General features: G+C 34.4%; 1 protein-coding gene across 1 annotated transcript in view; it reads left to right on the top strand.

The window, feature by feature from the left end:
- Positions 1 to 13961, top strand: part of PRMT3 (protein arginine methyltransferase 3) — a 138798-nt gene that overhangs the window by 74400 nt on the left and 50437 nt on the right. Inside the window, exon 11 of the mRNA XM_060606210.3 lies at positions 1375 to 1453. Coding sequence (XP_060462193.2) covers positions 1375 to 1453 — 79 coding nt within the window. The remainder of the gene's footprint in view (positions 1 to 1374; positions 1454 to 13961) is intronic.

Below are 13961 nucleotides of genomic sequence, written 5' to 3'. Positions count from 1 at the left end.
GGTGTCAGTTTAATTAGGTTGTTTTAAGTGATTCAGGCTTGAGAGCTATATTTTCTATAGGTTAAATGTGCTGTTTATAAATCTTTTGTGAAGATTATGCATCCCAGGTGTGCAGGTTTTTCTTGTTCTCGAGACCCCTTTAAAAAGTCTTTGCTCACGTGGTTAAAGAATATTGTATTTATCCTGTCAGTTATTTGTGCACAGAACAAATGAAGTAAGAGCAGTTTTGATTTAGAATGCTGTCATTAGGGCAGAATTCATGTTGTTTCACTCTAAGCAGTAATAAAGTGTTTTATGTGCTAAGCACTGTGCTGAGCCCTTGGCTGTCCCTGCTGCCCCAGGGTAGTGGGGGGGTGGGGGGGGCGGTGTCCTCTAGAAGGAGAAGGACTGACTCAAGCTGACATCTGCCCTTCACTCATGATACCAGTAGTGGTAAATTTTCTTTTCACCTGTACTGAAATTGTCCTTTCATAGCAGAGGCATTACTGGTCTCTAAAATCTGGAGTACTCCAGAGCTGTAGTCCATGAACATACAACAACACTAGTTGTGCAAGGTGTTGATAGGTGTAATACGTGAAAAAAAAAGAGGTTTGTAGTCAAAAAGTGGGTAACACATGGTTAAGGTATGTTTAACAAATTTCTTTAACAGTTTCCAGAACTATTGAAGCATCTGTGTTTCTTAAAGATTCCCTCCCTTCCTTTTTTTTTTTTTTTTTTTTTAAAAAAACAAAAGAGAAAGTCACTGGACAGGAAGCTCTTTGGAAAATGGTGTTTTAGACTAGGATTTCTTAACCTTAGCCCTATCGACTTTTGGGGTTGGACAGTGTGTTGTGAGGTCTTCCTGTGCATGTTGTAGCCTGTTTGTCAGCATCTCTTGGCTTTACCTATTAGATGCCAGTAGCATCCTACCTTCCCCCGACCCCGCCAAGTTGTGACAATCAAAAATGGCACTAGACGTTGCCAGATGTCCTGCAGGGGGGGTGGGGGGGGGGGAGACGGGGACAAAATTTAGTTGAGAATCACTGTCTAGATTATTAATATTGCAATACTCCAAGGGGAGTTAGAGGGTATTTTAACAATTTCTGTCTCAGACTTTCCTTTTAATGAGGAAGAAATAAATAGTCTAGAAAGTGGAAGCACAGATAAAGAAGGTTCAGTACATTCAACCATAATAAACTTTCTGTGTCCACGTTATAATTACTTGGAGAATTTAATGCAAAAAGTAATTTCAACTTTGCAGAAAAGTATATGGCAGAGACAAAAAAACATGCCTTTTATAAAAAGAGTAGCCCAGATATTTAAAATGTTCTACATATGAAGATATTGATTGTGCATTTCTAAAATCCTTTTTTGTTTTTCATGTTTTTTATGCAGGGCTATTTTCTTCTTTTTGAGTCTATGTTAGATTCTGTCCTTTATGCAAAGAACAAATACTTGGCAAAAGGAGGATCGGGTGAGTATAAAATTCTAGTTTTAATAATGTAATTTTAGTCTGGCAGAACCAAGTGAGCCTTTGGATTTCAAATAAACTATGCATGACGGAGAAAGTTCCCAATAGAAATGAAAGATGTTTCAATTAGCTGAAGCTTGAAGACAGTCGTTTACTGTTGATAGTAGAACATTATAGAAGATATGCAGGACTCTAAGTTAATGGTATTCTCAAGAATGCTTTTTCAAAAAATACTAAGGACTAGACTTAGAAGCTATTTGATAATTGAAATCAAAATCTAACAAACTCCTTTTGATTCTTAATCCTTATGACATTTAGTTGTTTTTTTTTTTCCAATAGAGTATTTCATACTAGGTTGGAAATTACACACTTTACTGGCAAATTTTCCATGACTTCACTAAATATATAAACCTGTCATCTCTGTGTTTTAATGAGAACATTTAAAAACCGACTGGTTTCTAAGTTTTTAAAGTGTAGCATATCCAAACAGTATTTTTATACTGTATATATTAGATTTTTTATCAGTATTTTTATTGGATCCCAATAAATTTGGAAAGCTTTCTTATATTAATTCTGTATACACAAAGTGAAATTGTGTTTTTATAAGCCTTCTGCTATGAACAGTTATATACAAACAGTCCCTTTCAGAGCAGGGATTATGTTTTGTTCATATTTGATTCTTCAACGAGCTCCACAGCTCCTGGAACGTAGATGGAGCATCATGTGAGTTTATTGAATCAAATCATTAAAACTGAATTGAATAGCATCTGTCTCCCTTTATTCACCTCTCCCTGCACCTTCACTTTCTCCAAAGTGTCAATATCATCAAATGGTTTCCACAGTCAGAGTACAGTTGATAAAATTGTTATATAAAAGTAGATGAAAATGAGACATTTTGAACTAGTGACATAAAGCACTTAATCATACTTATGCCTCCTGCCCATCCATATTATATGAAATCACTTTGGCGATTATGATACAGTAAAAATCAGTGAGACCAAAACATAAAGCATAGAAAATTCTCCAGCACAATAGAATTCTCTTATAATAGCTTTTAAATGGATTGCCTTTCTTTTTCAAAATGTTCTCATTTATTTTATCACTATATTTTCTGCAAGCATTTCAAGATGTGTTCCTGATTTCTGCCATGAATCTGGCTAGAATTTTTAGATATACTTTACCCTACAAAAATTAGCTATATCTGATATATTCTATAATTTCAGTGGCTTTTTTAAAAATGACTATTATACCTAATGACTGAAACTAATATTATCTACTATTTGTGGATTGTCTACCAGCTGCCAAATACTATACTTTTTTTTATATTATTACACATGTAATCCTCACAACAGCCAAAGGTGTCCTAGAGGATACATACTAAGTGGCCAAGCCTTGACTTTTTTTTTTTAAATCGCGATCTGTCAGTTCCAATATTCATGTTCTTTTCAGCATCCCTTTTTATTTCCCTGTTAAAATGCACTTTATTAAATCTGATTCTCGTTTTGATGTTCTAGGGAAGATTCAGTTTCCATACCTCCCTGAATGGTATTCATTGATCTTGCTGAAGGACTGACAGCAATTTAATACATTTAAATTGACTTCTTGGTGAAATTCATTAAGAACTTACAGCATGAATATAATGAGGTTATAGTTGAGGAAACAATAGCAGAGTATTTCCCACCATCAGGAATGAAGTGAAGGCTCCTAACTCTAGTTCTTTTTGTATTTTGATATAGCTAATATTAACATTGAGGTAATCTGGAGGCATATTGAAGACAGATCAGCATTCAACTGCCTAGGCAGTGCTAGTGAATGTTGCTTGTTAACAGAATTAAGAGAAAAGAAGGAAAAGTCAGAAATGAGTAACATGAGGTAGCCTATTTAGCGTGTTTTGTGTTTGAGTGTGCCTTCCTGAATATCACCAGTCATGTATTGTGCTTGTTCTTCTGTTGCAAGGAAAGTTTTCTTTACGTTTTTCTGAAGGAAAGATTTACTAAGCAATTAGTAGTGCAAAGACTTTGGAAAGAGTTATTGAATTATGAGAGAGGGAAAATATTAAAATTTCATATAAGCATAAAGGAACCACGGTTTATTTTTACATGACTTTAGGTTCAGTGTATGTCTCACTATATATATAATGGTATGGAGTAGAAAACACAGTCAGCCAGTAGTGAGTATTTATTCTCCCTGTTATTGCCATTGACAAGCAAATTCTGTAGTACTTTGGAGGTATTCATTTACTGCTATTGCTATTAATAAAAATAGTTTTATAAAGTTAATGAAAATGGGTTTACTAAAGACTACTTCTGTTTTTAGCTAAGATTTGGTAAGCACGAGTTGTATGTCAGAAATTGTAGTGTTTTGCATTCAACCAACTTATAGATGAAGAGGAAAACTTAAAAAGATGATTTATTATCAGAGGGAAGGAAGATACATTAAATAGGTAATGGGTATTAAGGAGGACATTTGTGATGAGCACCAGGTGTTTTATATAAGTGGTGAATCACCAAATTCTATACCTGAAACTAATATTGCATTGTATGTTAACTAGCTGGAATTTAAATAAAAACTTGGGGGGGGGGTAGAAAATGATTTGCTGTGACCAATGCATATTTTTACAATTAGAATTAAGACAAAAACAAATGTGTGTTTTAGGATAACTACAAAGAATGTAAATATTTTATACTCTAACAATGTCAAATGCTGCATCTTACAAAAATTGGAAAGAGAATGCAGAAGGCAGGTGGGAGGAAGTGTATATACTTGAGTTGCTTTATCTTTGATAGGAATTCATTGAATCTCATTTAAAGCTGACAAATCAAGTAATAGAATTATAAGCACATTTAGCACTACAAAGTTAATGTTAAAATAATACTATTGATTAAAATTTACCATTGAGGTTTGTGACCATAGATTTTGTCTATATCTTGATTGTGGTGGTGACTGTATTTAACAAATCACGTAGAACTATACACCAAAAAGGCCAAAAAAGAGTGAGTTTTATTACTGCATGTGAATTATACCTTAATAAAAGTGATGTTTAAAAAGAAAAAAGTGAAGTGGCATTTCCCACCTTCAGGTCAATTGAATTATGACATGTTTTGATTTCTAACTTTTCAAAAAAACGTATTACAGCTGTGTACTAACTCTGTGCCCACCTCTGTATTTGCTGTTAGTATTATCAATACATCTCTCTTTTAATTAAAAAAAAATATAATGGAAAACAAGGAAGGGGAGGAATAAAGAAATATACTAATTTTATGATTACTCATGATAGGAGATTAAATAGTGTTGAAAATAGACAACAAAATGTATTTTATAATGTAATTACAAAGTTAGCTAGTACTAAAACAAAAACACAGAAGTTCTTAAATAGAAGAACTAATACTTAGGAAGAAGTCAAAAAGACCATGTAGTCAACTACTTAAAAACAAAACAAAACAAAAACTAAAGATACAGAAAAGATAACATAAAATGGTGGAGTATGAACAACAACAAAAAAAAATGTCCTATCAATAAATGTAAATTAGGGTTAAACTGACCTATTCAAAGAAAAAAAACTTCAGATTGGATCACCAAAAAAAAAAAAAAAAAAAAAAAACAACCTAATTCTGTATGCTTTATAGAGTCACACTTAAAACAAGATCATTTGGAAAAGTTAAAAGGATGAAAAAAGATATTCAGTGAGCAAATCCCTCCAAAATGAAAGTAGCAGTCACGGTATTGATACCAGACAACAGGAACTGGAACAAAATATTATCTAATCAATCATATGAATAAAGCTTAGAGCTAAGGCATAAAATCATGCCCATATTCATAGATACTAAAAAGGTTTTTGACAAAATACAATTTACGTTCTTGTCTTTTCTATGAGAAAATAAGAATAGTTGGACCCTAGCTTACATGATAAAGTAGATTGTTTCAACTGAAAGCCTGCATCATGTTTAATGGGGAGATACTAAAAACATTTGCCCTATAGTCAAAACAAGATTTGGATGGCCACTATTATACCATTTACTTAATATTATACCATTACTTAGTATTTTATCAGAGGTACTAGTCGGTGCTATTAGAAAAGAGAAAGAACATAGAAGATAAATAAAAAGGGAGATAAAACTAATATTATTTGTAGATTCTGTGATTCAAAGTAGGCACCTCAAGTGAATCAACTGAAAAATGATAACAATAAAAATTTAGTACATTATTGAGTTACAAAATAACATAATTAGAAATAAGCAAAATTTATATGCAAACAGCATTACTACTAAAGGACAGAAAGAAGATAAATAAGTGGAAAGATAGACCATATTCTTGGAAGGAGAGAACAAGAGAACAAGTGCCATAAAGATATCAGTTTTCCCAAAATTAATTTAAAATGTGTAATCCAAAAACATTGACATTTGTTGAAGACAGATAATAAGTACATGAGAGTTAATTATGCTTTTTCAATTTTGTCTGTATTCGATATTTTTTATAGGATAAATTTTATAAAATGGTAATTCCAACATACAGGGTTTTTTTTCTTTTTTAATTAGGCTTTTTAAACTTTTTAATGGCAAGAAAACTGAGATAGAAGGGTACCAGACTAGCAGACTAGTGCTACCAAATATAAAACATATTACAAAGCCTCAATAATTAAAACAGTGTTTATTTCATTTTTTTTTTAATGTTTATTTATTTTTGAGACAGAGAGAGACAGAGCATGAATGGGGGAGGGGCAGAGAGAGAGGGAGACACAGAATCGGAAGCAGGCTCCAGGCTCTGAGCCATCAGCCCAGAGCCCAACGCGGGGCTTGAACTCACGAACCGTGAGATCATGACCTGAGCTGAAGTCGGACACTCAACTGACTGAGCCACCCAGGTGCCCCTTATTTCATTCTTGAATGGACAGATAAGTTGAACAGAATTGAGAATCCTGGTATAAATCCAGCAATATATGGCATCTCATATAATTAAGGAAATAGTTTACTGTAGTAAATTATGTTGAGAGAGTTGGGTAGCCCTCTGTGTTAAAAAAAAAAATAAGAAAAAATGAAAAAGTAATGTTTAATCCACACAATTAATTATAAAGTAATAAATCTACACAAAAAGTCACACACTGTAAATATTAAATGAGTCAAGGTTAAGTGCAAAAAAGAAAGGATAAAAATACTAGGAGACATAGGCATATTATTTCTTTATAAACTTGGGGAGAGAGGCTTTCTAAATAAGAACTTCATTCAGATGCGTGTATTGAAAGAGAAATTGATAAATTTGGCTATATCTAAATAAATAAATTTCTAAGTGGCAGCATATGCCATATGGAAAGTTACAAAAGAAGGTACAAACTGAAAAAATTGGTCTGACCACAGACTGGATAGAAAGTTGGGCAGGGACACATGGGTGGCTCATTTGGTTAAGCATCCAACTTTGGCTCAGGTCATGATCTTGCGGTTCGTGGGTTCAAGAAGCTCAGAGCCTGGAGCCTGCTTTGGATTCTGTTTCTTCCTCTCTCTGCCCCTCTCCCGCTCATGCTCTGTCTCTGTCTCTGTCTCTCAAAACATGAATAAACATTAAAAAAAAAAAAGTTGGGCAAAGAATTGAATGGCAGCTCCCAGAAAAGGAAATACAGTTGACTCCTTTAAACATGTGCTCAGTCTCTTGTCATATTAAGAAAAATATCCAATATAAGAAATCTTTGTCTTTTTGCATAGAATATTCCTGTGTTTTTCTTGAAGTTACAACTTTTCACGTTTAGGTCTATGATTCATTTCAAAATAATCTTTCTGTATGGTACACAGTAAGGATGGATGTTAATATTTTCTAGTCATTTCTTTGTTGAAATGACTATCCTTTCCCATAAGTTGCTTAGCATCTTTGTAGAAAATTAATTGGCCATATATATGTGGGTATGTTTTTGTATTCTGTTCATTTAATCTGTAAGTCTCTCTTTCCACCAATTAGCATGCTATCTTAATTACTGTAATTTGTTTTGGCAATGTGGTAGTGTGTGTGTGTGTGTGTGTGTGTGTGTGTGTGTGTGTGTGTTTAAAAAATTTTATTTTATTTTTAATATATATTTTTAAAGTTTTTATTTATTTTGAGAGAGAGACAGACAGAGACAGAGAGAGCGAGCTGGGGAAGGGCAGAGAGAGAGGGAGAGAGAGAATCCCAGGAAGGCTCCATGCTGTCAGCACAGAGCCTAACACAGGGCTCAAGCTCACAAACCATGAGTGAGATCATGACCTGAACTGAAACTAAATGTCGGACGCTTAACCAACTGCACCACCCAGGCTCCCCTAAAACTAAATTTTAGAATCTTATCAATTTGAATCTGTCAGTCTGTCAATTTTAAAGAGATTGCTAGCATTGTGGTAGGATTGGCTTAAATGAATAGATCAACTTGAGAATAATCAGCATCTTAACAGTGTTGAATCTTTGAAACCATAAACACAATATACCTTTTGTTTCTTCTAAGTCTTTAATTTCTCTTGGCAATATTTTCTAATTTGCAATATAGAGATCTTGCACATCTTCTGTTAAGTTTATTCTTAGGTATTTAAAATTTTTTGTCATTCTTACAAGTGGAAATTTTTAAAATTTCATTTTTCAGTTGGCTACCGCAAGTATAAAAATACAATTGACTTTCGTTTATTAACCTTGTATCCTATGACCTTGCTAAGTTTACATGATAGTTCTAGTAGTTGTTTAATAAATTCCTTAAGTTTTTCTATGTGACCATTCATGTTGTTTGCAAGTAGAGACAGTTTTTTACTTCTACCATTCCATACTTTCTACCTTAAATTTGGGGGGCAGGGTGGGGTGCCATAACTCTTTGAATAAAATAGGAAACAAGTTTATTGAGATATAAATAAATAATCTGAAAGTTTGATTAAGATTGGAATATTTACCTATTTTCAAAGAACCTCCCCACACAGTATTTACTAATTACAAAAAGCGTAAATTTCAGCCCAGAAGCCTACCAGTCTCCACCTTCACCATTAATCAGGGTTGACATTCTCAGGAATGGGTCAGACTAAAATTGTGGTCTGATAGGAGCACATAGAAATAATTCATTTCTTTGAAACTTCCTCAAAACTGGTAATAGTTTTGTAAAATCGTAATTGTTGCATAGAAATGTTAGGGGCTCATCAAAGGAGATATCTTCTTCCATATTACTAGAAAAAATGTTTTCATTTCCTTTTATTACAAGCAAAATGAAAGATTTTTCCCCCTCACAGGACTAAATTCACATTTCTTATGGGGTTCTTCAGAATATACATCTTTGAGTTGTAATTATCAACATTAGGGAGTTGAGGATTGCATCCAGTACGATGCGCAATTACTAAGGCAGCCAGTTTCAAACTCACTGTTTTCTCTTCTTGACAGACCATCACCGTCACTGGGGTCTTTTTGTTAAAAATATGGATGTTCAGGCCCCACATCCAGATGCTTTTGAACCAAAAAGTAGGAGGAAAGTCTTGTTTTAAAAATTTATTTAAAATATACATTTTCCTTTCTATCAATCAAAGGTATTGTTGGAAGAAATAGAAATCTACCCTGGCTATTCAACAGAGAAGGAAGGACTTTATTAAAAGGATAGGTAGGGTAGGTTACTAAGTTTTTATGAGAACTAGAAAACCAGGCTGGAAGGTTATGCAGCCAGGAGTAATGTCCAAAATTATGTTACAGGACTGGTTTAGAAGTGATACCACTACCCTGATACTGGGCACTAGCTGACATATTACATTGCTGATCTTACCAACAGAAGGCATTGCTGCCTCTGAAAAGTAGCCAGAACTTTAGGTGCTTATCATTAGTGGACGTAGGTCATGTGTGCATGCCTAACCTGCAAGGGAGAGAGGGAAAGCAAGCTTCTGTCGTTTTCAGCTTCTGTAGGGTAAAGCTGGCCCTGCCTTGTAACATAGAGAATTTCACAAATAGTTTACAAGGGGGCAGCAAAATAGAGTGGCAGATACATAAATATATATTGGTCCACAATAGATCTGTCTTGAAGGTTTTGCATTGGAATTTGCATTGGAAACCTAACCTATGCTAATAAGAAATTAAGAAATTGCTTCTGTTACAAAGTCCGGATTTGCTGCTTTATCTTCCTTATATTTCCTTCTGTATGTGGAAAGCTGAACTGTACAGCTTATTCACTGTTCCCTCATTTCTACTTGTTTGCTTTCCTTTTTAGTGTTTCTTTTTGCCCCATGATCTCCTTCCTTAACTCAGCTCGAATAAGTAAAGCTGAACGTTTCCGTTTTCTTCACTTTGCCCTGAAATTTTATTAATCTCCAATCTTTCTCAACTCCTTTCTCCTTCCTCTTTCTCTTCCAACTAGTACCCATTTACCTAAGGAAAATAGGGTTCCTCTTTCCCTTTCTTCCATTTGAAAAGCATAAAATGTAGCATCATGCATAATGGAAAGCATATAGATCTTGCAGTCAGACCATAAATTGACCCACCTTTGTCAGATGACTTGTTATCTAGTTAGCTGATTAAGACCAGTAATTTGGGCAAATTACTTTACCCCTTGGAACTTTACTTTTCTTATCTGTAAAATGAAGATTATGATCTAGCTTTAAAGAATCAGACAAAAGTCTAAATGAGATGCTTCAAATGAAGTAGTTGCTCAATAAAGGTGAATTCTCCTGAGTTACATCTGGTAAACTGTAGATTTATAGTAAAATGAGCTATAGCTAGTAAAATGAAGTTAGTGTTAGGTTTATACCTTATAAAAGTTTCAAAATGAATTTGGGCGTCATACTATTCAGACTTGATTTTCACATAGCTTATCTCAGCATAATCAGCCACTGACCATGGTTCATAGTGTTTGGAGGTTTCCTTTAGTATTTCCATAATACACTACTTCCTCCTCTTCAGATCTTTGTTTTTCACATTAGTTACTTTTCTTTTGTCCAGTGATACTACAGTAGTACCGTTTTCTACTTTTTTCAGTACATAATTTTTCAATGCGTATTGCAGCTACATTTTAGCCTAGCTAAGCTAGGATGTAGATATCCATATTATATAAATTAGAAATTTATTTCTAAGCTTACTCAACTCCAGGATATTTGCTCATTTAGTAACTTAGTAGTATACGTCCCTTGATGGATATCAATCATTTTGTCATTGACCATTAGTTTACTAAAATCTTTCTCCATGTTGTTGATGTATATTGTGAAAAGAATAGTTTATTTTTGACTTATTATCCTTCTAAACCTTTTTACTCTCTGGTTTTAATATATATGCAGCGATGCCAGTGCTTACTAGGAATTGTTTCTTTACGCATCTCAGTCTTATCCTTTAGTGTCCCAAAGTTTTTGAGGCATTTCTAAGGGATAAAGGATTCCCATCTTTATCTGTTCACCATGTGAGCTGTTCTAGTGACAAATGAATTCTGGGCAGTGAATCGAGAAGGACACAGATGTCAAAGCCATGAATTTATAAATGGTCTGGTAAGAGGGTGCTTTGTCCAATCAGCACTTTGTTAATTTCACCTACAAGAAGGAGTAATTATTCAATTATGCTTCTATCTGACAAAAATCAAATGACAAATGGGTCAGGATGTGAAGGTAAAGGGTTAGTCAGGATTCTGGCAGGTGGCCCAAAATTTTAGACAGCTGTGAGGAGGTGGATATGGAACTAGATTGACCTATAACATTGATTACAGGTCCTTTATGAATATTCATAGCTCTTACTAACAAAGATTAAAAATAATTTCATTTCCAAATGCTAACAAATACAAAAAACATTTTTTCTGTACCTTTGTGAAATATAATTAGCTTGAAAAATATACCTCAATACTAGAAAAAGTAAAATCATATTTCTCTTTACTTCTTCTTAGTACCAAAATATTTTTTAAACATTTGCAAGTTTATTGGGGTAAATTCTAGTTTTTCCTTATGAAAAAGTTATCCTTACTTCTGAGTAGTATTGCTAGTATATCCTATTGCTTGATACAGAGCCTGAGGACAGCAAACTTTTCTACAAAAGGCCAGATAATATATTTTCAGCTTTGTAAGCCATACAGTCACTGTCTCAACTACTCAACTTTGCTACTAGAACACAGTGTAGCCATAGACCATAGGGCAATAAATGAGGGTGGCACTATTCCATTAAACTGTTTACAAAAACAGCCAAGGGGTTGAATTTGACCCATGAGCCACAATTTGCCAGCCTTGATATAGAGACTTATGATATTTTAAATTTTTTCACTAAGATTTTAATAATATCTGAAATAGAAGAACTCTGTGGGCTGTAGTAAGTAATTTGAATGTCTGTGCACTGCACGACTCCAAAGGCTATTCAGTTTCCCATAGACTACAGTGTGAATGGCACTCCCTGAAGGTTTACAATATGGTGGCCCTGATAATGACCTCCCTCATCCATTTCTCCCACGTCTATATCAGTGGTATCCATATCTGGCCTGCTGCCTGTTTTTGTAGATAAAGTTTTATTGGAACATAGCCAAGCTCGTTTATTTACATATTATCTGGGGCTGCTTTCATAGTATAGCAGCAGAGGTGAATAGTTTCAACAAAGACCATATGGCCCATAGAACCTGAAATAGTTACTTTATAGAAAATGTTTGCTGATCCCTGATCTGTGCCCTTATTATATTCCTCTTTAAGTATAAAATTACAGGGCAAAATGTGGGAAACTTGTATGATTGTCGTATTAAGTCCACCAAAGGATATCTAAAGAAGTTGCCAAATATCTAAAGTTGCTGTAAAATTTGAACTCTTCATTGTTTCTCATATAAGGACCTGGTTTGAGAAAGTAAACATACTTCCACGTAGCTGATAGTCTTACTGGTTCAGCATATTCAACAAAAAGTCACATTCTTTGAAGAATTTGTATTATCAGGAATTTAAACCCAGTCAAGAGGCTCACCATGTCTGTGAAGGAGAGTAGAAGTAACTCACCTTACACAGCAGTCAGCTCGAGCCCAGTCAGCTGTCACATCTAACTCCCATGCCCCCTTGCGGATGACTTGAGAAACTTCGCAGTGACATAGCACCAAGTATTTTGTCTGGATGTCTCACGTCAGGCTTGAAAGGAGCAGTTGCTTTGATGCCAACAGATCTTATCATGGGCTTTATTTGGAAGATAATTTAATGCTGCTGTCATTGAATAATAAATTCCTAAGTCTGTGGATAGAAACAAAATTTAGGGGAAGGGAAGGGTTATTTCTCTGCTGTTCAAATCCGAAGGCTGGTTAATAATCATGAAATTATTTTTGTGCATTTCTTTGGTACATACGTACTTGCTTTCAGTTTATTGATATAAGAAAATTTGATTTATATTTTAATTCATGAATCCCCTGAATCTTACTTGAAGGACAAAGTTAACTTTGTTATTTACTTATCAGAGAAAAAATCAAATCAATATTATTTTTTAAATTTGGTGTTATACAGACTTTTTAACTCTTGGAAGAGAGTTTCTTCCTGAATTACTCTCTTCCCTCCCCTCTCTTAACACTTACTCTCTTGGTTTTCTTCCTACTTCAGTGGCCCCAGCTTCTCAGCTGTTTATTACCAGTCTCCTTTTCTTCTATACGTACCTTAAATTCTGGTATGTATCATGTACTCTCGCTAGATGACCTCATGAGCTCGCATAACTTACACTTCGCTTTATATGATGATGGTCCCAAATTTATATCTTGAACCCAGATCATCTCTTGAATTTCAGGCCCATCTATTCAATTGCTTATTGGATACTTTTACCCATTTGTCCCATAGCGTTGGACTTTCATATTCCTCTTGAATCTGACCTTATTTATTCACTAATTTAATGGTTACTACTACAATCTGCCCAGCTGCTAAAACTAAAAACCTGTGAGCTCTTCCTCCTAAATATCCCTTGAATATGCAATTGATCCCTTGAACAATGTTGGAGTGAGGGGCATTAACTGCCCCACCCCCTGTGTAGTCAAAAATCTGTGTAACTTTTGACTCCCCCAGAACTTAACTATTCATAGCCTACTGTTGATGGAAGCCTTGCCAATAATATAGTCGATTAACATGTGTTTTGTGTGATAGGTGTATTATATACTGTATTCTTACAATAAAATAAGCTAGAGAAAAGAAAATGTTATTAATAAAATCATAAGAAAGAGAAAACACATTTACACTACAATACTGTATTTATCAAAAAAAAAAACCATGTGGAAGTGGATCCGCGCAGTTCAAACCCTTGTTGTTCAAGGGTCAGCTGTATGTATCTACCCCTTTCCATTCCCACAGTTGTCACTCTTACTTCAGATCGCCTGGGCTATTACAACTATCTCTTATTCTGTCTCTGTCTTAATCTTGCACCTCCATTCGTTCCCCACATTATATTCCATCTGGCTTTTCCAAAACCAACATCTGCTCAAGTTGCTACCCTATGTAAAATTTTTCACAGGCTTGTCATTATTCTTAGGATAAAATCCATTTTACTAACATGGTTTATCCAGCCATGTTTTCTTTGCTCCCTTGTTATCTTTGTAGCCTTATATCTCTTTCTCTTAAACTAGAGCATA

Source organism: Panthera onca, chromosome D1 (assembly GCF_046562875.1).
Source record: "Panthera onca isolate mPanOnc1 chromosome D1, mPanOnc1 haplotype 2, whole genome shotgun sequence".
NCBI lineage: Eukaryota > Metazoa > Chordata > Mammalia > Carnivora > Felidae > Panthera > Panthera onca.
This window is presented reverse-complemented; position numbering and strand designations above follow the sequence as displayed.